The sequence below is a fragment of the Fragaria vesca genome, linkage group LG6 (assembly GCF_000184155.1).
Source record: "Fragaria vesca subsp. vesca linkage group LG6, FraVesHawaii_1.0, whole genome shotgun sequence".
NCBI classification, from domain to species: Eukaryota; Viridiplantae; Streptophyta; class Magnoliopsida; order Rosales; family Rosaceae; genus Fragaria; species Fragaria vesca.
In genome coordinates this window covers 25,948,908-25,973,169 of record NC_020496.1, presented here as the reverse complement: position 1 = coordinate 25,973,169, position 24,262 = coordinate 25,948,908, and the positions used below count along the sequence as shown (strand labels likewise).

General features: G+C 35.7%; 1 protein-coding gene across 1 annotated transcript; it reads right to left on the bottom strand.

Moving 5' to 3' along the window:
* Positions 1-265: 265 nt before the first annotated feature.
* On the bottom strand, positions 266-5,236 carry LOC101311593 (1-acyl-sn-glycerol-3-phosphate acyltransferase 2-like). Its single transcript, XM_004303760.1, has 12 exons — positions 5,214-5,236; positions 4,310-4,432; positions 4,041-4,083; positions 3,846-3,919; positions 3,684-3,761; positions 3,534-3,593; positions 2,882-2,956; positions 2,646-2,777; positions 2,334-2,459; positions 1,365-1,457; positions 1,115-1,201; positions 266-993 (listed from the first exon to the last, which is right to left on the bottom strand). Exons 8-12 carry the CDS (start codon positions 2,685-2,687, stop codon positions 733-735), a joined length of 609 nt encoding a protein of 202 aa, XP_004303808.1. The 5' UTR covers positions 2,688-2,777; positions 2,882-2,956; positions 3,534-3,593; positions 3,684-3,761; positions 3,846-3,919; positions 4,041-4,083; positions 4,310-4,432; positions 5,214-5,236; the 3' UTR covers positions 266-732.
* Positions 5,237-24,262: the final 19,026 nt, after the last annotated feature.

Here is a 24,262-nt window from a genome sequence, read left to right as displayed (position 1 = left end):
CCTCCCATAATCCTCGAAGTGGATTACTTGCAAATTGCAGACCAAGTGAAACAAAATGTTGGCTGTGAGAGGTACCTCGTACATGAAAATTTAAGCGATCAAGAGAGATACCTCAAAGTCGGCGGATGCGATAGCGATCGATGATCACAATGGTCACAATGGTTGAGAGGGAGAAATTGCTGTGTTTGAGATTGGGCTCAACAAAATCAATGCGGTCATTCTTCTCCATTCCTCACTCGGACTCCAGAAGGCGCTTGGCACAACGGGTTTTGCTGGGTGAGAAAAGGGTCGGTTAGCGACGGTAGAATTTGGGATCCAACAGCAAAGCATGAGGCGAGATGAATCGTTTCTGTGGCGTTCGGGGTTTCGTTTGGCTGAAAAGGGTTTTGCTGGGTGTGAATTTATTCTTGATTTTTGCTGGGTTTAATAAAAAAAGGGTATTATCGGAAGATTGCTGGGTTTATTTAGAAATTTTATAATTTTGCTGGGTGTATAAAGTGCACCAAATATATATATAGATCGGGTCATGGTTATGGTAAACAGAAGCGGTAAATTTACAATTGCACCCTCCTAACAGAAGAAACATCGCTCATGACTCCTATACGGCTATACCATATGTTAATTTAAAATGCTTGTAAGTTGTAACTCCATATCAAGCTCGTCATAATTTTGTAGCAATTTCAGACTACCATTATATACAGAAGTCTAATAGAAAACTTTCTGGATCATCCATCACCACTCTTTACACACAGGCATCACCGAGATCGATTCACAAACCATATGAATCAACATGACACAGATGGGCTCGAGGTGATCTGACCAAGTAATGCTTGCTAAAGCGATTCCCATTAAAGACTGCAACATCGAAAGCACTCCACAGCCAAACAGAGCAAGCATCCGGCCAGTTAGGAGGGCAGCACCCAATATAAGCAGTGTAGAACAGCAGACAGAGTTCAACTTTAGAGCCCACATCACAAGTAATGATATAACAACCTGCACCAATCAACAGTTAATAAGCATTCAAGACACCCCTACAACCCATATAGGCAACACTAATCATGCTAATAGAGAAGAATTGAGTGGCAAGTTGGTAATTAATCAGCACGTCTCCTACCAAGAAACACTTTGCTGGCCGACCAATAGCTTCCAATCGTTTATCACCAAAAGTTTGATCTGCTATATGTTCGTCCAATAATGCATCCTGGCATACCAGATGCAAACAATCAAAATCAGGAAACTAGTACACAAATCATTAATCAGACTAGTTAACAAGATTCTATGCAATATATTAAAACAGAATGTAGTTCATATATGACTGTAAAAGGCAAGAAAAACAATGCCATGGAACACAGTAATGAAATCACCTTGGCTGCCAGTATTTCTGTGCACAACTTCTCCACAGCATCATCAGTTTGAAGCCATTTTTCAGTCGCATGCCGCTTGATGTACAGATGCACCTGCAAGACAGTAACAACAGGCCAACTAAACAGGTTTTCCAATATATACGATAAGCGCAAACTAAATTGGCCCTGCAGTATGATGAACTATCATTGATATATATATATATACACGATAAGCGCAAACTTTAGGCCGAGTGCGGACATCCGCTTCTGAACGGCTCCTTTTGTGTGTGTATATATATATATCAATAATATTCTTATGACACTCAAAATAAATTCAACATGGAGGTATCATTTAGCAAAGGACATGGATGCTCAGCTACAAAAAAGACATTGCTTGGATGTGATTGCATTTGAATCCAAACTGGTGAAAAGAAACTCAAGGGCTGGTAATGAGCAAACCATTTAATGAGGAAAACGATTAAAAGGTTGATTCAGTACCACATTATCCCAGCATGTTTCTACTACAGGAGAACATGTCAAAAAAAAAATAACAGAAGAAGAATGGAGATTATTGCTGCCAACATAAGGAGAAGAGCTTAGGATTCTGTGGAATTTTATAGCACCCAAAGGAGAACTCCCTAAGCATGAATTGTGAACTGCAACTATGAGGCACTGTTTAGTTTTTGAATATTTATTTCATTAACAATTGCCCAATCTGATTATGAAGAAAGAAAAAGAAATATCTCATTCCAAAATTTATCGGTGGTTATGGAAAAATCTACTAAGAAAGAAGCCATAATGCCCATAAACCAAAAAAAAAAAAAGGAAAAGAAGAAAGCAAAAAACGACTACAAAAAGAGTGCACACCCAAGCAAACAGAGACGTACTGAATTAAAAATGCACTCACCAATCACTACAGATAAGTTTAAAGTATTCAGAATTTCAAATACTTATACGGTCTTTGCGAAGTGTCGAGTACGTAAGGCTTACCACAGAATGTCCCCCTTTAATTACTCTTTCAAGTGTGAGCGCAGGTGAAATTTTAGGAATAGCCACTGTTATAACAAAAATGTCTGGAACAGCAGAGTACACACGTCTTACAGCATAGACTAAATCCTGCAGCCAACAGATTTGAGATAAGCTAGATCACAGGTAATGTTTAATACTGTCTGAAGCAGGTTCTAGAACACTATGCACTTATTGTGATGGAGAGTCGATAACCGACCCGAAATGGAAAAGACAGTACAACGAACTAACTATTATTACTTGGTTAAGATAGTAAATGAATAGACACAGTTGTACCTTCATATCAGAACTCAAAACCTTGCTAGGCACAGGAAGCATCTGTGCAGCTTGAAGATCTCTCTGAGTAAAACCAGTTCTTTCCAGAACAACAGATAACCAAAAGGGCTAAAGGAAGTCCTTTAGATCTGACTGCATTCAAATTTTAGTCTCATAAATGAGTGAATTTGACTTGGTGAATCAATAAAAATTGTGCTTTCTCTTTCACTAAATAAACACAAAATATTCAGTAATACCTTGAGTTTACTTGCATCATGGACGCAACATCTTGAAAAAACAGATTCAGAAATCGACATTGACCATCCTATGACCTGCATATACAAGGCATAACATTCACCAATAAGTAAGGGATACTTGAATGAAAAAGCTCATGATCAATAAACCAAAGCTTTACTTCTTTCCAAGAAAAGGGAAGTCCAACAATTGATATTAATATCATTAAAACACATCATTCATCCATTTCTTTTCAAGTATATGTAAAATTGGACCTAAACATGTTCACATGGCCTTCTGTGAACGTTCTCTTACTCTTCTTTCTTTTATTATTCGTTTTCACTTTTGTTTTTCAGACAGACAGGAATCATTACTTCTACACACTAGAGTCAGGTAACAAAGCTGGGGTGCCCCAAACACAAGAAGCAGAATTAAAACAAAATCATAAAGCACCCAAGAACATAAACATAATGCCCATCGAAGCTGGGGTGCCCCTATCTCAAGAGGCAGAATTTAAAAATAATCCTAAAGCACCCAAGAACATAAGCAAAATGCCATTTAAAAGTGGGATACTGTATGTGAGATATAGTATTAATAAATGAGCTGAAGCGAGGAGTAGTTGACTTAAAAAGCATCATATCCACATGGTGACAAGACATCTCAGTTGGAACATACCGAACCGTATCTTGCTGATGTTTTTGCTACAGCTACTAAACTGCCGATGAAACCTGACCACTGCATATGTAAATTTAGTTCTAAATCAGCAGTGCTGAAGGTAGTGCAAAGAAATTAGAAGTGCATGCATAGTAATAAACGCAGTCGCACCAGTGTTCAGAATAATATGGAAGCACCAGCCAAAGCCTACCCAGCTTTTTAATTGCCTTTTGGTCCAGAGAGAAGTCTCTGCGGTAGAAAGATTTTGTTGGCAGAAACAAAAACCCATATAAAGGGTTTCCAAATTATAGACATGATATGTAAACTGAGTACCTGAGCGAGAATCAGATCCAAGAGACGATGGCTATAATTTGTAGCATTGGATAGTACGAGTTCATGTACTCCGCCTATAAATATGAAACACAAGCAGATAAATAACATCTTCTGACCACCTTTCACAGTAATAATATATACTTTAGTCTTACACACAAACACAAATGAAGCAAACCAAAAGTAAAATTGCCGTACCCTTTAAATGACTGGTTTCTTCCTGCTCTATACACTCTAGGATCTGCAGCATGTGGAGTTAAGTAAATCAAAAGCTAAGATTTCTTTTGTGGCGACATAAATGAGAACTTTCAAACACAGTTACGAGCAACTAATCTCACATCACAACTGATACTTTCAGTAACTAGTTTACAGAATCAAGCAAATAAACGAATAGCAAAGGAAGTGAACAGAGAAATACTTAATCACATAAATGAGTAACAATCACAAAAATCTGTTGAGGTATATACCACAAATCCAGCCCACCAATTAACGATGCTTATCAGAACCCGCCAATCCAATTCTTTAACGACGCCGTTTAACCTTGTGTATGCATTCTCCGAAATCGGCCAAATACAAACGAAGCAAATCGCCTGAAACAATCCAAACAATAAAAACATGAAATTCCAATTCCAAAAAGAAGAAGAAATAGAGGTAGAACCTGAGCCAGATTGGTAAAGAGGCCTGAGATGCAGAGCAGCACCCCCGGAATGAGATGAACGGTTAGCGGATGGAGGACCACCACCACTGAAAACAGGAATCCAAGTGCAATCGCCATGGGCGAAACAACCAGAGAACCGAATCAATTTAGAGAACACCGAACGAGATTCAAATCGCAAAGAAAGGAAACTGTGGTAGACTCAACCCTAGGGTTTCTGAGCAGAGCGGGAAAAGACGATGAGGAGATTTGAGAAGAAAATCAATATATATCGATCGTTACGATAGAGAAGTAATCAAATTACAACTGCACCCTCCTAAAAGAAGAAATATCACTCCTAGACCATATCTTAATTTAAAATACTTTTTAAGTAAACAAGGGATAGGAACGTGATAAGCAAATTAACACCCCGCTGACCGTTTTCAGTTTTCTACGTTACCATCTGAAATTTAAGAGAAAATACCCATTTAACTAAATATTATAGGGCCTTGCGGCTGGCGCCAACCTACTGTTCACTATCGAAACAATGGGCGGACGTCATCGCTCCTGCATTGTCTGGGTACTAAGGCGCGGTGTATATATATATTTATGAAATTTTTTTTGAAATGTACTTCATATAATTTGAATACATTGTATGTTATACATAAGGAACAACACTACACATCAAAATATTTAGTATTGTCTGGAGCAGTGTGATCAAAAATATAACCCCCCACCTATTTGTTAACTGCTTTTCACCAAAAATGCAGTTCAAGCCTCCTAAGAGAGTTGGATATATACATTATAGTGATTGATGTTTAGTCGTTTTTCAGCTCCTTGCTTGGTGAGGATGATGTACCTTCATTGTTTTGCCTGTCAATTAAAGTCGTATTAAATCAGAGGCATAGAACTGACAAAAGAGAAATTACTTGAAATCTTATGAGAAGATCATCTTGCAACATATAATAAAATGCAATGGTGAACCATAAGCAATGGTATGATCATTAATAAGTTCCATTTATTAAATTCAAATGAATTGACTGTGTAATTTAAAGTTGTCTAAACCTTAAATGGAAACCCAGAATTTATTAAATTCAAAAATTTGAAGAATTAATCACAATATGTAAAGATAATGAAGATGAATCAAGGATGGAAGAAATCAGAAATGCATATATAAACATAGCACTAAGCAACACTCATAAAGACATAGGATTCTTGTAGGACTCTGAATGGCATTTACACATCCAAGTGTCTAATCCTTATTAATTTTCTTCTAAATTTTAGGCAAATATCATCTCATTTGCATACTGGTCTTTGTTGTTCTGATCAAACGGGTTACCTTACAAATTTCTATTACATAACGGGTTTCATCACTTTTATGAAATGGGATTATCCAAAGTAAGAATCTACCTTGTTGTTTAAGGTATAAACCTTATATGCGAAAACATGTAGATAGGTATAAAAGAACAATAAAAACCAAGGTTTATTGGGAAGAAAAGAGAAATCTTTATTGGGAAGAAATGGATCATTGAGTAGGAGAGTCCGTTTGGATTTTGCTTTTCACCAATCCAAGTTTCCAAGAAAAGAACACAAAACCTCAAAGCAGAGTAGCCAACAACATTCTACTCACCTGGTTCCTATAGCCCCATTTCATTCAACAAAATAATGCAAAATTATGACCTTCGAAAACAAAATGAAATTTCTTCATTACTAATCTACTCAATCATGAACAGCAATTGAATTTATGCACACAAATTTCCTAGAACAAAATGAAATCGAAACTTCAAAGCTTCCCGGAGGAGTGATCCGATACGTTGGCTTAATCGCAACATGAATGCCCAATCTCGCTGCAATTCAATCAACACAATTGAGAGAGAAAACAGATCAGGTGAGAGAGGAAAAGGGAGGCGGATTTTGGAGATTTGATGGGTAAGAGAAGGTGAGAAGAGCAACTCTTCCCAGATAAATCGAGATAGACTTACGTATTTATGATAGGGTAAATACTGATGAAGTAGTTAAGTCAGAATAAGCTGCAACCTAAACTTTTAGAATTACATATCATATGGAAGAACATATTGATCAGAAATTGAGGCCTAGTAAGCCTGTTATGTATCTTCACTGCTAATTGAAGACGTGGAGTTTATAAATGAACAAATTTTTATTCTAAATACTGATGAAGTAGTTTATAGTTTTATACATTAAAACAGAAAGAGAGAGTGATACATACAACCTGAGTAGTGATACTCTATCTAATTGGAAACAGCAGGGAACTTACTCTTTTATTTATCAGCACATAGAGCAGTCCATCATAGTCTATAGCACCCGATTCTAACCCAAAAAAAAAAAAAAAAAATCTACAAATCTTGCCCGGAGATCAAATTCTGAAATTCACTCGATCTTGTCCATCAAATTCATATATATATATATATATATATATAAATGCATATAAGAATCATTGCCACCATTTTCTTCATACACATGAAGCCAAAACCATGACAACCATGCATTCCAGATTTGCAGTTTCTTCTTCTAGCTACCAACCATTATTCTTTATCTTTGGAAAACCCAGAACCCTCCACCTGGGAACCAAAACCCAGTTCCCAAACTAAGGACATTCCCAACTTTATAAGCAAGAGTAAAGATCAGACAAAGGGGCAAATATGAGAGAGTGATAAACAACAAAATAATGCAAAAATATGATCTTCGAAAACAAAATGAAACTTCTTTATTACTAATCTACTCAATCATGAACAACAATTGAATTTATGCACACAAATTTCGTAGAACAAAATGAAATCGAAACTTCAAAGCTTACCAGAGGAGTGATCCGATACGTTGGCTTAATCGCAACACGAATACCCAATCCCGCTGCAATTCAATCGACACAATTGAGAGAGAAAACAGATCGGGTGAGAGAATGAGAACAGAAAGTGAAAGGCTGAATGGGAGACATAGGGAGAGAGTGTATTGATATAGAGAAGAAGGTCGGTGGTCAATCGGCGTCCAGATCGTTCTCGATCATTCACGGTCTATTTGGGATTTGTCGACATCTGCTATACATGTTTATATTTTATTTAGGGTTAAGGATAGTATTGTGGTTTTGTAAACATAACAGGGATAAACTGGTCATCATATAAAAACACATCATTTACCTGTACTTACTTATAAACTGTCGAGCCAGTAACTTATTAACAGTAGATATAAACAGTAGACCAAGCGTTAGTATATAGGTAAATTTCCATCGTTGCCCTGCCAGGTGTTGCTCTTCTCAGTTTGGGTTGATAGCTGTTAGACCATCTAGTTACCCACATAAATATCGCGTCCTTTTCATCGGCCTTATCGACACATTTCTTCTTCTTTTTCCGTTCAGACTGGAGAGAGAGACTTTCCTTCAATTTCGTCTGCGATCTTGACAGAGATATCGAGTTTATATGGTCGGTGAATATTGTTAATACACTGGTCTTCGGCCGTAGAAATTACCGTTTTACCCCTGCTTCTTTTATGATTTATAGCTCTGCCATACTTGCTATAATGCTTGCGTACTGACCATTATGTCTTTAGCGTTTGATAGTTTACAAAACTGGCATGCTCTCTCTCTCCGCGCAGCACTGTGCGGGTAAGCTATCTACTTTTATACTAATTTAAGCCTCTCATCACCTATTTTAATCATAACTTAATAATATGTGTGATCACATTCACTCAAGAGTATATAATTATTAGAGCTCATTCTATACAAATAACTGAAATAAATTCTTTTTTTGGGTACCTTGTATAGTTTGAGAATTTTTGCCCTCACTCATTAAACTTGCTAAGAGAGATAAAGCAGAAAACTTATTTCGTACCAACTGAAGAACTATTAATAATATGTGTGCTGGAGACATTCTATTTTTGTACCAACTGACGACAAGCAACAATTCACATTAGATGGGAAAATGAAAATATTCATGATACGTTGGTAAAGCAAATGTAAAAAAATTACCTCTCATTTCTTCTGGTTTAGCATGGTATGTAGATTGCTATCAAACTGAAGAGTAAAGAAAAGAGAGCCTCTTCAATACTGTCATTAGATGGGAAAACTTAGACATACAGATAAATGTTGCACTTGTTAAGCAACATATACAGAGTTCACTTGTAATTAAAATTTTTTCCATCCTTGTTGGGCTGAACTCTTTTCTGAAAGATATTCAGAAAACTACATTGACCACCCTACCTAACTTCATATTCACCATACTAATCCTCATAACTCCATATCAAGCTTGTCATAATTTTGTAGCAATTTTAGACTACCATTATATACAGAAGTCTAATAGAAAACTTTTTGGATCATCTGTCACCAATCTATTGTACCAAAAGGGCAAACGGAGATCGATTCACAAACAATGTCAATCAACCAGCCACATATGGGCTTGAGGTGCTCTGATGACCAAATAATGGTTGTTATAGCAGCTCCCAGTAAACAATGCAACATCGAGAGCACTCCACAACCAAACAAAGCAAGTATACAACCACTAAAGATAGCAGCACTGAATACAAGCAGAGTAGAACGACAGAAAAAGTTGAACTTTAGAGCTCACAACAAAATTGAAGATATAACAACCTGCACCAAGCAACAGTTAATTAGCAGGACATTCAAGACACCCTACTACCCATATATAGGCAACGAATGAACAAATCACATGTTAATAGAGAAGAACAGTGGCAAGATGGTGCCACGAAACACAATTTTGGCCCAACACCTCTATTGGGCCTGTAATGTCCTTGCAGCATAATTGAATTGAATGGAAGTGACACAACGTTGATATCTAGATTCTTAAACAGTATACTTTTGGAATTGGAATTTGAGCCTAGATTGAAGATTTAATCTAGATTGAAAAAAGGGAAAAAAGTACAGTTAGATTTAAAATAAAAAAAACTGAAAAGTTTAATGAAAGTGAGGAGTGATTTTATGAAAGTGACTGAACGTGGATTTCTTTAGATTTTATGAAAATGACTAAAAGTGACTAAACTGTTTCGCACCATCTTTTTCTGTCAAGCTTATCACCACAATATTACTCATTTACTCTCAATACGTAAATAAATTCGCATGTTTCAGGCTTCTAGGGTTATAAGTTGAGAATTACAAGCTTTTTTTTTTTCTTTTGAAGATGAGGAGTATTTGAAAAATAGGCATGTCATTTAGAGCGTTGCACAAACAGTATTGCTTAGTAAAAGGCTGTTAGTTATACGCTTATAGCATGTTTGAAGCTTGATTTGAAGAAAATCTATAGCATAGCATGTTAGTGATAGCCTTGGTAGTATGATCAGGCTATGATATATCAAAATAGACAACTGATACATGACAAGATTTTGGCATACAAATTAAAGAATTCTGAAAAATGAAGAAACGTCGTCGTATTAAGAAGAATGATTTAAATATTAATAATTGGTATTCAAATAGGTTTCTAAATGATAGAATTAATCGTAAATTAATCTCTTTTGGATATATCAGGATTCTCGAGCAAAATCTTGGTTAAGATTCTAAATATATATATGGAATAATATTTTTTAGTATCTAGGATTTCATATGTTTTTTTTCAGTTTACCCCCATTAATTTTATGTCGATCATCATGTTAGTCTTTCTTCTTTCAATTTCATCAAAAACACCCATCAACTCTCGATTTTCATCAGCCGTGTCTAAACCTCCGTTCTCCATCCAATTCCTCCGTCAAGTGATGACGTGGCATCAAGAAGAAAGTCAAATTCCGAAAATAACATTTCTGACCATTTTTCCACCATATCGGTACACATTTCCGTTTCCATCACAACCCCCTAACCTTAGTGGGGTGTATTGTGTTTTGAAGACTTTTTAAGATTTGTAAAGTTTGTGGGTATTCAATTATGATTTATTACAACTTTTAAAGAGTTTTTAGAAATATTGGAGTATTCGATCAGGATTTTAAAGTTAAGAATTCAAGTTCACAAAAATATCAGGGTATTCAATGAAAACTTTTCTTAAATCCATACAAGTGCAAGGGTATGGATTGTAATAGAATTTGATTCTCGTGGATTATGAAACCGCCAGTATAAATAGCAAGACCCCAAAACAATCCGACCTCCACACCATCGAATTCAACTGAATTCTTTTTGCGAAGCAGCTCCACGTTCTGGTACGTGAAAACCTCCTTTCTAGGGTTTTTCGTTTCTCTCATTCTTGAAAATTCATCGATCTGATCATGATTTTACGATGATTCCTATTAGTTTCTTTGTTCTTGAACCTATTGCTATAATATAGTCGGCTTCGAAGAAGAGAATAGTTTTTGATATCAAACCCTAGAAGTCTCATATGATTGTCATAATATCAAAAAATGACCGTAAAAGAAAAGATTCCCACCCTAGAACCCTCAATTGTTTCTCTGTTCTTAATATATAGATAAGCATCTAGACGTTGTTTCACTATCGAGTTGATCCATGGTTTGGATCTATTCATACATATACACACACACACATAAATATGTATATAATTGTTTGATAGTTCGATCTATTCATATATATATTACATATAGAACTAATTTCAGTTTACCCCCATTAACTTAGGTCGATTATCATGTTAGTCATTCTTCTTTCAATTTCATCAAAAACATCCATCAACTCCTAATTTTCATCAGCCGCGTATGTCCAAACCTCCAATCTTCATCCAATTCCTCTGTCAAGTGATTACTTGATATCAAGAAAAAAGAAAAAAAGAAAAATAGACAAATTGCATTCAATCCCACCAAAATCACTAAAGGTAGGGGGTTGTGATGAGAACGAAGATGTGTATCGATATGGGGGAAAAATGGTCCGAAAGGTAACTTTCAGAGTTTGACTTTCTTCTTCATATCAAGTCATCACTTGATAGAGGAATTGGATAGAGATTGAAGGTTTGGACATGGGCAGCTGATGAAAATTAGGAGTTGAGGGGTGTTTTGGATGAAATTGAAAGAAGAATGACTAACATGATAATCGACCTAAAGTTGATGGGGGTAATGAAATTAGTCTTATATACACACACACATGTATGTATATCACTATGATTTCATTGTAGTTAAAAGAACAATCTTTTTAAAATATAGCAATAATTGAGGTCTTGAAATAAAAAGAAAAATATTATGTTAGATGTATGTTAGAAGAAGAAAAAATATTGATCATTAAATGATAGTAAAGAAGGTATCTTTATGCAAATTTAGTTGGCATTTCTATTTAAAAAACCCTAAACCAACCAACTTTGGAATTTACCCTTTTCGTTTAGGTCCAATTTGGTTTCCGAAATTGGTTTTAACCCCGTTCCCGGTCCTAAACCCAAAGTACCAAAGGGGGCCGAAAAACGGGAGGAAAAAAAGGAAAAGGTTAGGGGGAAAAAGGAAAGTGTCGGGGAAAGTTAATTGACAAATAGGGACTAATGAAGAGAGCAATGAGTTGCTGCAAGTCTTGGTTGATGCTACCAACATGGTTGGCGTGATCCTCAAAGTGGTACCATCACTATGTCAAAATATTCATCAGACGACAGTCCAGGTCTGTCGTCTAACAGTTTTTTTTATGTCATCTGAGGCTGTGTCGTGTGATTGACCTCAGATAACAGTTTTCCACCGTCGTCTGATATCTGTTCAGACGACATATCTTATATCGTCTGGAAGAAGCTGAATCTGGAAGGTTTCAGAAAAATATGTCGTGTTAATGGATTACATACAACATATAAATGTCGACTGAAGCCAGAATAAGGAAGAAATTAATGATGTTTACGTCCTCTTATATTTATTCATACTATAGATAAGTGTCGACTGATATAACGTTCAACGACAAATAAAACAAAGATATGTTGTACCATGAGACTTCTAATGACAACTATATGTCGTCTCATATTGTCAAACTACTAGGCGCTATATCATCTAGAGTTCAACGACAATTACTTGTCGTTGGACTTGTCTTGAGACCACAAATGTTTAACTTTACGGATTCTGTCGGAATTGTTGCCTCGCCGGAATCCCGAATACTCGTCGGATTCCAGTGACTTGCCGAAATTTCGCCATAGCCTCCCCATAAACTCCTATCACCAAGTTATCGACAAGTATCAACCACAACAATGATTTCAGTCACAATCCAACTAAATAACCGCAACACAAACAACAACACAGCCGACCAAATCAAACTCCTTACCTCCAATCTGAACACCACTCAAACCCAGCAACCTCTCCTTGCTTGAAATCAATAAGCAGTCCCTCTGCCACGATGCTGCATAACAGCAGCTGCCTCAAAGCTTCCCAACTCTAAGTCCCGGCTTCGCCAAGGATGAACTACACTCGTCGGAGCTCGTGGTCGCCACCAGAACACGAAGAACACAATCGCCGGAAAAGAAGCTCAAGAAACCTAGAAACACAAAAGGGGATTTCTGAGTTAGGTCTCAATTGAAGGAAATAAAGCACTAGACTGTGCAGAAGGAAGAGAGGAGGAAGGGTCTCACCGTCACTAGGTGGATCGGTGACCGGAGCCCAAGCCCTCGCCGAAAAACAGAGAAGGACAGTCACCATCCTCCTCCATCGATCTCCGCCAAAAGTGGATGTCTAGGGATTGAGAACCGACATTGGGGTAGTTGCAGGTTGTTGATTTGGGTTGGGTATGGCTTAGTTTAAGCGGTGAATCGATTGGTGGAGGTGATTGGGTGAGACGGTGGCCGGAGCTACCATTTCCGACGCTGGCAGAGGAAAGCACAGAGAGAGAGATCGAGAGAGTTCGAGAGAGGGAGAGAGATAGAAAAGAGGGATGCGGCTGGGAGGGAGAGGGAGAGTTTTGGAGTGCTAGGGTTTTTTACATCCTTTGTATACTTATACGTGTGAAACAAAATTACCCCCACGACTAAGTTTCAAGACTTGTCTAGAAATTTCTCTCTATTTCAAGCTCGACTTTAATTTACACTCGTTTCTTCGTAACACTAAAAACTTGATTTATACGTTCGTACTCCACAACGTTCATAAAAACTTGATTTAAACATTCGTACTCCACAACGTTCAAAAAGGCAACAGGACAAAAAGTCAACCTTTTTGGTCTTCTGAGGCGTCAACTTGAAATAGTTTCGTTGACACTAAATGAGGGTATAAGCTAGAATTGACGAATCTCAACTTTAAGTATTAGTCGGTCTAAATAAGAGGGTTTTCGTTTAGATAAAAGTGTTGACTTTTAAAAGTATTTTTCAGACAACATATATATGTCGTCTGAAATTACTAAGAAAGATTCCATTCACGTTAACCGCATCGACCGAGATCCGAACTTTATCGAAAATGCTTGAATTTTGTTCTACACCCATAATTCACTATTATGTTGANATCTGACACTCTAAAACTTAAAAAAAATTATTTACCGTTCGTTTGAATCACAACGTGCGTACTAATGTGCTATAACATGTTTACTAAGTTCTTTAGTAAACATGCATCTTATAAGACAACTATATGCAAGAAACAAAATTTACCTAATCTGACCGTTTGATATGATCGCAGTACTTAAATATGTATGTGGAAGAAAATTTATCCATTTTCGATAACTTATAGGTCTCGATCATTAGAGTCAACTTCATATATACATAAACTTTCTTATAGCTTCCACAAGGAGAAGTACATAATCGTTTCATCAAAGTGTCCAAACTATTACATATATATGTTTTCCTGCTCTTAACAAGAGTTTGAGTACCGGCTAATCAAAAATATAAGTTTTGGTCGGAGGAGATAAGAGCGTTTCCATTTGGAAAATATGCACAATTTATGTTGACCACTTATTTACAACCTTAGACGACATATAATCGCCGTCTCACATTGAAGAAAAGCGAGGGAAAATTCCGGCACCCAAATTCAAATATTTCAGGTCCAGACGACATTTTTATGTTGTGCGATGAATACATTAAGGTTGGCCCAAACTCAAATGAATTGAATATTTCAAGTTCATACAGACAACATATTAACCTCGTCTAATGAATAGATTAATAGGTTGAGCCTTTTTTCAAACTTATATATCAGGTTCCCTCAGACGACATTTATATGTCATCTTATTAAATACAATAAAAGGTAACCAAACTCAATATTTAATTATAAATTGAGTATTTTAGGGTCAGAGAGACCACTTTCATATGTCGTCTGAAGTTATACATTACAAGATTCGTACACTCAATTTTATGGGTTTATTATACGTCATTTGTTTGTCGTCTGAATAAGTGAATTTAAGGGTTCAAAATGAAGGTATAAATCAAAGATTTATGGTTGTTTCAGACGACATTAATATGTTGTTGGATGAAGTACATAAAAAGGGGATTAAAAGTAGATTTCACATTCTTTCACAGACAACTTTTATATGTTGTCCGACGTATTACTATAAAGTTGCTAAATGTTGCTTTTTTACACTGCATATATATGTCGTCTGAAATTTTGCATATCACAGACAAATTGAGCAACATCCAGAAGTATGAAGGGAGCATGGCACTCATACGACTTATACTTCACAAATGTCGTCTGAAGGGTCGAAAAATTAATCAGACGACACAAACTCAAAATCGTCCAAAATATGTCGTCTGAAAAGTGTCGTCTGATAATTTATATGGCCTAGTGCATAGATAAAAAACAGTGTTGAACAAAATCCTTCCACTTTTTAATAAAAAAAACTAGGGTGTGAGAAAACTTATAAGCATTACACACATAAATTGATATGGTTTAAACAACAGTACACTATGTATACTGAGCTTATGCATCATAGCTCCGGTTTTGGGTGAGATCCCATCATAAAGAAAATAACTGCTAGCGATGAAGTGTGGGAAGATTACTTTAAGAAAATAACTTCAGTGCTATGATATTCAAACTATGCATACACTGAATATCATGGCACTGAAGACTTTGTGCATCCAGTTTCCAAACAGTATAAAGAAGATGATGTTAGTACACTTACTTTTATCATACTTTAATTACTTACAAAACTTTATTTTATATAGAATTAAATTCAGTTTATCCCCTTGTGGTTTGGGGGTGACTTCATGTTAGTCCCTACACTTTTATTTTCATCAGTTTACCCCTTGAACTCTTCAATTTCTATCTGCCGTGCCCAAATTCTCGTATTCCGTTTGATTTGACCTTTAATTATCAGCAGTTAAGGTCCGATTTGGACATATAAGGTCCGATTTGCCCAAATTCTAGATACTGGCCTCACAGTTAAGGTTAAAATTATCAGCAGTTAACATCCGATTTGGACAGAATATAGGACATTTGGTCACGCTTGAGGAAAATTCAAAAGTTTGAGGGATAAACTGATGAAATTGAAAGTATAGAGATTAACATGAAGTTACTCCCAAACCTATGAGGGTAAACTGAATTTAATTCTTTTATATATTACTAGCCTCTTAACGCGTGTGTCAATTTGCTTTTATCTTTTTGTTTTATAAAAAAAGATTAAGTTTTTACTTTCAGATTTTAATTGCAAAAAATTGCTATTGCAGTTGGCATTCTACGTTTTTCTCCTTTATTTTGGTTTTTTTTTTGTTTTTTGTCTTTTTATTATTTTTGTAAATTACTTTATTTTACGGTATTTAACCATTCTTGTATTTTTTTTTCTATGTCAAAGTCCTCTATCATGGGTATATGAGTTGTTTTAAAAAGGCTTCACCATGACACCAAAGAGGGTGTGTGGCTTTCTAATAGTAGAGATATGTTTTAGAGATGTGTATTCTGAGCGGCTAAGGGTCTCATCGAGGCAGAGTTTCTAAGAGTGTTTGGCAAGACAGTTCTAATCGACATAGACAAGTTCCACAAAAATGCCACAAAGAACCTAAACAAAGACGAAGATAAGTATGAACTACAAACTGCACTAATTAAAGCAGGCAAGAGATCACGGGCTAACAAGTCTGAACCTCTAATTCTAACATCTTAGCTAGATATTATACTTTCATAATCTAACAACTTCATTTTAGGTAATTGAACAAAGAATCATAAAGAATAAGGACTATGAAATGATTCATGGTAGACACAATATCCTGAAAAGTAGTTCAGAGCAGCCTCACGTGGGGGAGTTCAAATTTATACCAGAGCTGAATGAATACAAAAGAGGGATACTTTTAGTGGACGATGTTTTTACTGAATATAAGGGAAGCAAAAGATATAACTGCCCACGTTGTGGAGAAAGTAATTTGTTGTTGTAATATTTGTTTTCTGCTTCAGTCTATGTTGTTGTTGCTTATATGTTTATATCAAATATAAACTCAGATATTTGCACTACAAAAAATGTTTATATGTCCATTGCACTATGAAAAATGCAAAATAAATGGCATGGATGAACATGCAGTTGTTATAAGTGGTTACAATGCAACTGCAAAGCCGTATTATTTGAGCATCCGCAACAGTTGGGGGGAAAAGTGGGGAGAAAAAGGATTTGGTAGGATTCAACTGCCTGAAGATAAGAAAGAAACTCAAATATTGAAAGAACAAAATATGCTGGGGTGCTGAATATTGAAGCAAGGGCTTACAAAATTGAAGTCTAGGACAGTTTTATCAGTGATTTCTTTATTTTGAATATGAATCATTTGTCTTATGACACTTATTAGTGATTTCTGTACTTTGAATCTAAACCATTAGGTTGACACTTATGAGTGATTTATGTATTTTGAATCTGAACCAAGAGGTGAGCTTTGTCTTTCCAGATTTCATTCGCAAATATCGACGGTGGCAACTTATAGGGCACTTATGGGATAAAGGGCTAGAATGTGAAATGTCAGCTTTGTACTTCTATTAGAAGTGATCAATGCGCGCAGCCACGTGTCATTATATGGTCCACACAATTTGAGTTCAAAGGACACATTAGTAAATTCTCATTTAACTTTCGGTGAAAACAGTCATTGTAATTCAACTTAAAAGCTTGTGTGTCAAATCGTACCCAAACTACCCCAACCTTGACCCTAAGTCTCTCTCACGTTGACTTCGGACCGGTTATAATTACCCCGACCAATAACTTTGACCATGAGTCTCTCTCTCTCTTATGTTGGCACCGGTACAGTTTAATTTGGATTGAGGCTTATCCACAGCTACGAATCGAGGTTTAAGGAAATCTGAAGTTTTAAATCTTCGAGGAAGAGATTGAATACGAATAGTGGTCAATTTCGCAACAAGCGTAAAAGTACCATTATAATCAATACATTCGCGTTGAGTGAATTCCTTGCAGTGTGACAGGCTTTTATCCCCTTTTATTACACACAAAATAAATGATGTATGTGTGAGTTATTTGAAATACATATCATCATGTTATGACTAGAATGTTCTAGGTTGGTCATTCCAAAGCCTATGTAAGTCGGCATCCCACATTTCATTGTAGGAGACTTTGTTTGTTTTTTTTTTAAATGTGTTCCCTTACACATATATTTGAGATAACTTTCATTCTCACAGTTGGTTTTCTTATGATAATCGTTGGCCGAATATCAAAACTTTAACATTGTTCGATTAGCACGTGGTGCACATAGAGCTTCTGTGACTTTAAATTTTATGTCGTTAGGCAACAGAAATCTGACATTGTTGTAACGTTCAAGTCATCATAGTTAAATTATGAGGCATAAATAATTGTCTACCTTATTCCTTAAAGGAGTGTGGTAGTCCTACTCCATAAATTTCTTAAAGTAGATGGGAGTATCTATAATTGGAAAGATGAGGTAGATTGATACGTTTATGTTCTGTAGAGTATTTCAATTTAGATAGAATGATATATATGCTTTTCATTCTAATAACGTTTTTTTTTGTCGGATGCATTACTTTGTATTTTTATAGTGCTATTTCTAACCATATATTTGCAGTAAAAGAAAATCGAATAAATTATATACTTTTGAATATAATGTGGAATTTAATAGGCCAACGATAATCAAATCAAGGTCTCATCTAATTCATTAGGCATTATCCACATACTTTAAGACAAAAACAATAGTCTCATTAAACGAGAATATCTTGGAAAACTAATAGCAGATAAACCAAAGTCTGAAACTTTCTTAGATTGACATCCGCGTCATCTCCATCTTTCATATGGTAAGCTTCTAGGGATTGATAATCCTTTTTCAATCCTGGTGTTGGAATATACTTTTTCAATTCCTCTTGCTTCCATGATTATCTACAACCTCTTGTAAGTCGCAGCTAATTTGTTTGTTGGCTTGCAATGTTTATATAGAAATTTTGTTTATTCACAAAAATGGCTATGTACATCACTGCACATGTCACGTCTCCTAGACCCTCATACATACGGTAATTGCCTTTTACTTTGAGTTGTTTGAGGTTGTTTTGCTGAGCATATTTATTATAGTAAATGTCTTTATCTTAGCAGACCTTACATTGTCGTTGTGAATTTTCAAGATGCAGAATTGTCATTTTGATTGTGAATTTTCGTGATCATAATAAAATTTTCGGTTTAATCATTTTCTTTGCTTTATAAGCATATGAAGTTTCATCATCATTTTCTTTTTACTCAGTCATGAAGACATTCATGTTAATCATTTTCCAAGAGATATGAATTAGATCTGAAGCCCAAAATTCATAGTGGTCACATTTTCCAATGCTTTGTGAAAAATGTTTCAACGAGATTTGTCATTTCGATGTTATGAATTTTCTTTTCCATAGCAGCAGAATTTATATGTCATCTTAATGAAACAATCATTTAATAAAATTAAATAGGCATAACATATAACATTATAACATGTGACAATATTCTCAAAAATAATTTCCACATGTAACATGCGTAATATTATGAACAAAATTTAACGACTGTAATGTAAATCATACATGTTAGTTTGCCAAATAAACTGTTTGTGAAGCGGTTGTTCTCGCAATTGACATTTTGATTATTGCGACATATATAGGTGGTCAATCACGTGCAGAAAACAATAATATACATGATTAACACATTTAATCATATATATTTGATTTGATTCCCATAAATAATAAGTAATTAATTGTGTTGTTCTAAAATAGTAAGTAACTGAAGCAGTAATTACATTTTAGTTATACCATTTCAATTTACACAAAACAGTAAAGAGTAACTTTGTAGATAGGAAATAGTTTCACCATACAATAATTTTATAAAATTACAAGAAATTCGTCTGAATGGTATATGAACTTTTGCTCCTTATAAACTTTGGTATATCAAGCTTTGAAAATATCATAACGGTATCTCATGTTTCCATCCCGACCTAAGATTGATATATATATATAGCCATTAACATGACCAATTTACCCTTAAGTTCTCTTTTTTTCTTAGTTTTTTTAATTGTTTTCATATTTCAAAAATATTAAAAGAAGTTTTGGAATTTGATGATTTGGGTTGGCCTTTATAAACTTGAAGAAGATTGAAGAGAGGAAACATACAGAAGTTCAATCCTTATTGTTTCCGCTCACACTCAAGAATTTTGTTGTTGTCGTTGACATTTAAGGATGATTGAGATGAAGAACTCATTATTAGTAAGGAAAAAGTGACAATAAATTTTTTCTCTACGTTCCTAAAAGTATAAAAAGCCAAAAAAAGAAAATTGGAATATGAAAACATGGATAGTTTAATGCCTTTAACCATCTTTAGGGTGTTTTTATTCTTTTTTGAAAATCCAAAAATTACTACAAAAACCACAACAGAAAAACACTGCTATTATCTCATGGACAAAACTTGGGTGACCAGGCCTTGATACCTTTAGGTGACAATGGCCAATTACAATGCGCCACCTGACATCTTTTAGAAAGAAAAAAAAACCGAAAATTGTAAACATTGAGATTAAACGGAAACCAAACTCGTCAATGGGATTAAACGGAGAGAAGAAGGTGACTAGCTCTTCTTTGCCAAATTCCTTACAGACCCAAACCCTTGCTTTTGCGGAGACGAACTCTGCTTTCCCAAATCTCACTTCTCTCGTGGAGACTTGAAGATCCAAACCCTCGCGTTCGCCGATCTGCTTCTCGTCCTCCTCCTCATGTCTCTCTCTGAGTTCGACTCGATCTCTTCTTGTGGGAACTCTTGTACTTTTGTTTGGTACATTACTCGTCGGGTCTTTGAATCTGGTATGTAGGCGGACAACTGCAGGTTTTCTTTTAACTCTCCGCACAATTAATGTTTCACAAGCATTAGAATGAACTATTCCCTCAACTCTTGATATTTTCGATCAGCCGAAACTCTTTCATAATGTTCTAAAAACCGCAAAAGATTATGCTCTGGCATCAAATAATTCTTAAGCACATTATTTATGGACTCACTATGCTGTGTTCTTTTCATATCAGCGGTGAAAGTATGTCTCTCATACACCATTGCCCACTTCTCTCGCCATTCAAATAAAGCATTCAACCACTTGTTTTCTTTGAGGCTATATTTCTCAAGCATAGAATTTCATGCTAATAGTCATTCATGCTCAAACTCATAGTCATATATACAATTACCAAAATCAGCAGCAAATTCTGAGGATCCATGAAAGACATGATTCAGATTCTTAGCAGCATTCTGATAAAGATGCCAAACACATAACCGATGAGTAGCTTGTGGAAGAATATCTTGTATTGCTCTAGCCATGGCAACAGACTAATCAGTAAGAATGGTCAATGGTTGCTTACCAAACATAGCAGAGAGGAAAGTCTCAAATAACCACTTGAAAGATTCAATTGTCTCATCATATAACAAAGCTACGCCCAACAATGTTGTTTGCTTTTTTTTTTGGTAATAACAATGTTGTTTGCTTATGATGATTAACCCCAAAAAACGGTGCAAAGGGTCGGCCATATTCATTTGTTCGGTACGTCGTATCAAAACAAACCACATCTCCAAATTGACCATAATCACTTATCGATCGAGCATCTGCCCAAAATATGTTTGTGATTATGTCATCCTTGTCAAGTTGAATTGAATAAAAATATAACGAATTCTCAGATTGCATCTTTTGAAAGTACTGCAATATAGCACATGCATCTCCTTTTTCCATTTTAGACATTTGCTTTCTATATATGTAATTCATGTAATCCTTCTTTGTAAATCCAAGATTCTCTGGCCCTCCTACTTCTCTATTCATCAGATCCACAGTGGATTTCAGGGAGAACCCAGAATATTCAGCATCATCTGCATTTGCCTTTTGTGCCTTTGATATACTTCTATTGACCTTCAACATATACTTCATAGGAGCAGCAACCAAAACATGATTATGACTTTTCACTACGCCAATTTTGCAATCATACGACAGAGATCAGATGACAGAAGTCGTTTTTACTGTCGTATAATAAATTTTAACGATAGATATTTAAAAATCTGTCGTCTTAATGTAACAACGTGCAAACAAGTAAAATTAGCGTGTGCATGAGACGACAATCATCTGTCGTCCTAAAAACAAGAGAAATTAAGTAATAAAAAGACTTGTTTTAAAATGACAGAAAACTGTTGTCTCTCCAGTGTACAATAAGAGATTTTTGACATTAAAAAACCAATTCACTCACCTTCAACTTTCATTCTCTCTCTCTCTCTCNTNCNCTCTCTCNTNANCCTATCTACNCTACACTACAACCTAACTCGTACGTACTCGTCTACTACTACTACTACTACTACGTACGTAACGTACGTAACTACGTACGTACGTACCGTACGTACTACGTACTACTACTNTACTCTCTACTCTCTCGTCTCTNCACNCTNTCTATCNCTCTCGNTCNCTTNCTACTNTCNCTNTNACNCTNTCNNCTCTCNNCTNTACNTCNCTACTNCNCTCTCTACTCTCTCTCTCTCTCTCTCTCTCTCTCTCTCTCTCTCTCTCCCCCCGATACATCTGAGTCTAATTTCATTCTCTCGACTACTCTCTCAACCCCATGTCAAACACAAACACACTAAACTCGATCTGAAAACCCCAACTTCATCCCAATACCTCACGAAGAACCCATTCTGATCTCTCACCCTCGATCACCGAACGACCACATAATTAGGGTTTGACAAAAGACGAACCTCATTGCGAACTCCTACATTAATTTAGGCTTTGATGTTATCTCTGTTGGTAAGCTCTTTGATTCACTGTAAATTGATTTAGTGTTTGTTTGGATTAGGTTGGGGATCTACAATTCAAATATAGAATTTTTTTTTATAATTGCTTTTGCTGGGTTGTGTTCATAGGGATGCGGGATTCGTGTGTTTGGTTTGGGGATTATCTTTGAAGGAGTCGAAGACGAAATTGGGTATTTCATCTTGAGATGGTGGTGGGATTGATTTTATGCACACCAGGTGTTTGTTAAATTGCCTTACTAGCCTACATTGCATGTTCTTACTTATTTTGTTTGTAGTAATGAGTAAAGCTCCAGCGAGGGATTGGTTAATTGATTACCTTTATTTTGTTTGTAGTAATGAGTAAAGCTCCAGTGAGTAAAGCTTCAGTCTTTCACTCTTCTGTCTGTTTGGGTCTACTTCTTGCATCTCTCATCTTCAACAAGTTGAATCCTTTACTGGGTTTGTTTCCGTTTGAGATCTAGTGGGGAATTTGTTGAATTGGGTATATGGGCGTTGATCTTCATCTCATCTTTGGCTTGATTGATCGAGAAACGATGTTTTCAAGTTCGGTATGTAATTTTGTATAGATTGCATGTCTTCGTTTTCTTCAGGGATGACTCATGTCTTATGACTCAACTTCGCAGCGGAGCTTCTGTCACCTATTTGATTATGGAAATCTCAGCCTCTTGAGGTGATGGTAAGGCGATCCCTTTTCTTCATCGTCTTTTACCCTTACCTGGTAATCGGTTATGGTTAGGTTTGTAGTTGTTCATCTGATAGTTGTTTTGTTTATATCTATATGGAGATATTTTAGACAAGAAAACAAAGAACTAAGCATTTAAGTATTGATAGATGTTAAACCTATGTTTTGTGTGCTTCTGTATCATCTACTCTGAATGATCTTGATTTTGTCCCCTCATGCTCAATCCACAGCATGGAATTCTTCTTTGTCTACGGGAAAGAACCAGCAATGCAGATATTATCTAGGGTTTGTTGCAAGTAATAGATTATAATATTCTCATAATATTAATAGAAAATGAGAACTTTGCAATATTATTACATTAGTGAATTCTTGCAGGTATGGGTATCTGTTTTCTATTTTATCCTGATGACAACAGGATCTTAATTTCAATTTTGTGTTATATGTTGGTTGCGTATGTGTGTATTGTTGTTGTGGAGAGAGAGAGAGAGAGAGAGAGAGAGAGAGAGGTGGGGTGTTAAATGAAATTTCTCATTTCATCCAGTTGAAAAATATGTCCAGTTAGCAACTTAACCACTGATTTGGACGGCCACTTAACGGATGGACCTAATTGTGTGACATTGGATAGTTTGAGGAGTGATCAATTGAAATTGAAAGTTAATGGAGTAAACTGTCGAACGCATGAAAGTTAATGGAGTGACCAGTAATTTCTCCAAATATAATCAAAAACACAAACTGGTCCAATTTAACTGAAGCACAAAGATTTTGTTCCTTACCTTAGTCTCATTTCATTGATATTCGAAATCTTAAACCCAATTACTGCTATATAAACTTGTAAAGGCTTGGGAATAACAACACAACAAATTTAAATATATATGCATATCATAAGGGACTAATGATTACCATTCTTACATGGACAAATATACCTAAAAAAATGAAACAGAAGAAGGTTCCAAAGACAGATATTAGTCCTTCCTTAATGTATGTTTTCTGTGAACATTTCACAAAGTGAAATTAACTCTCATAAAAGAGAATGGCTTTCAGTATTCAGTATGGACGGGGAAGCCACATGTGCTCAATGT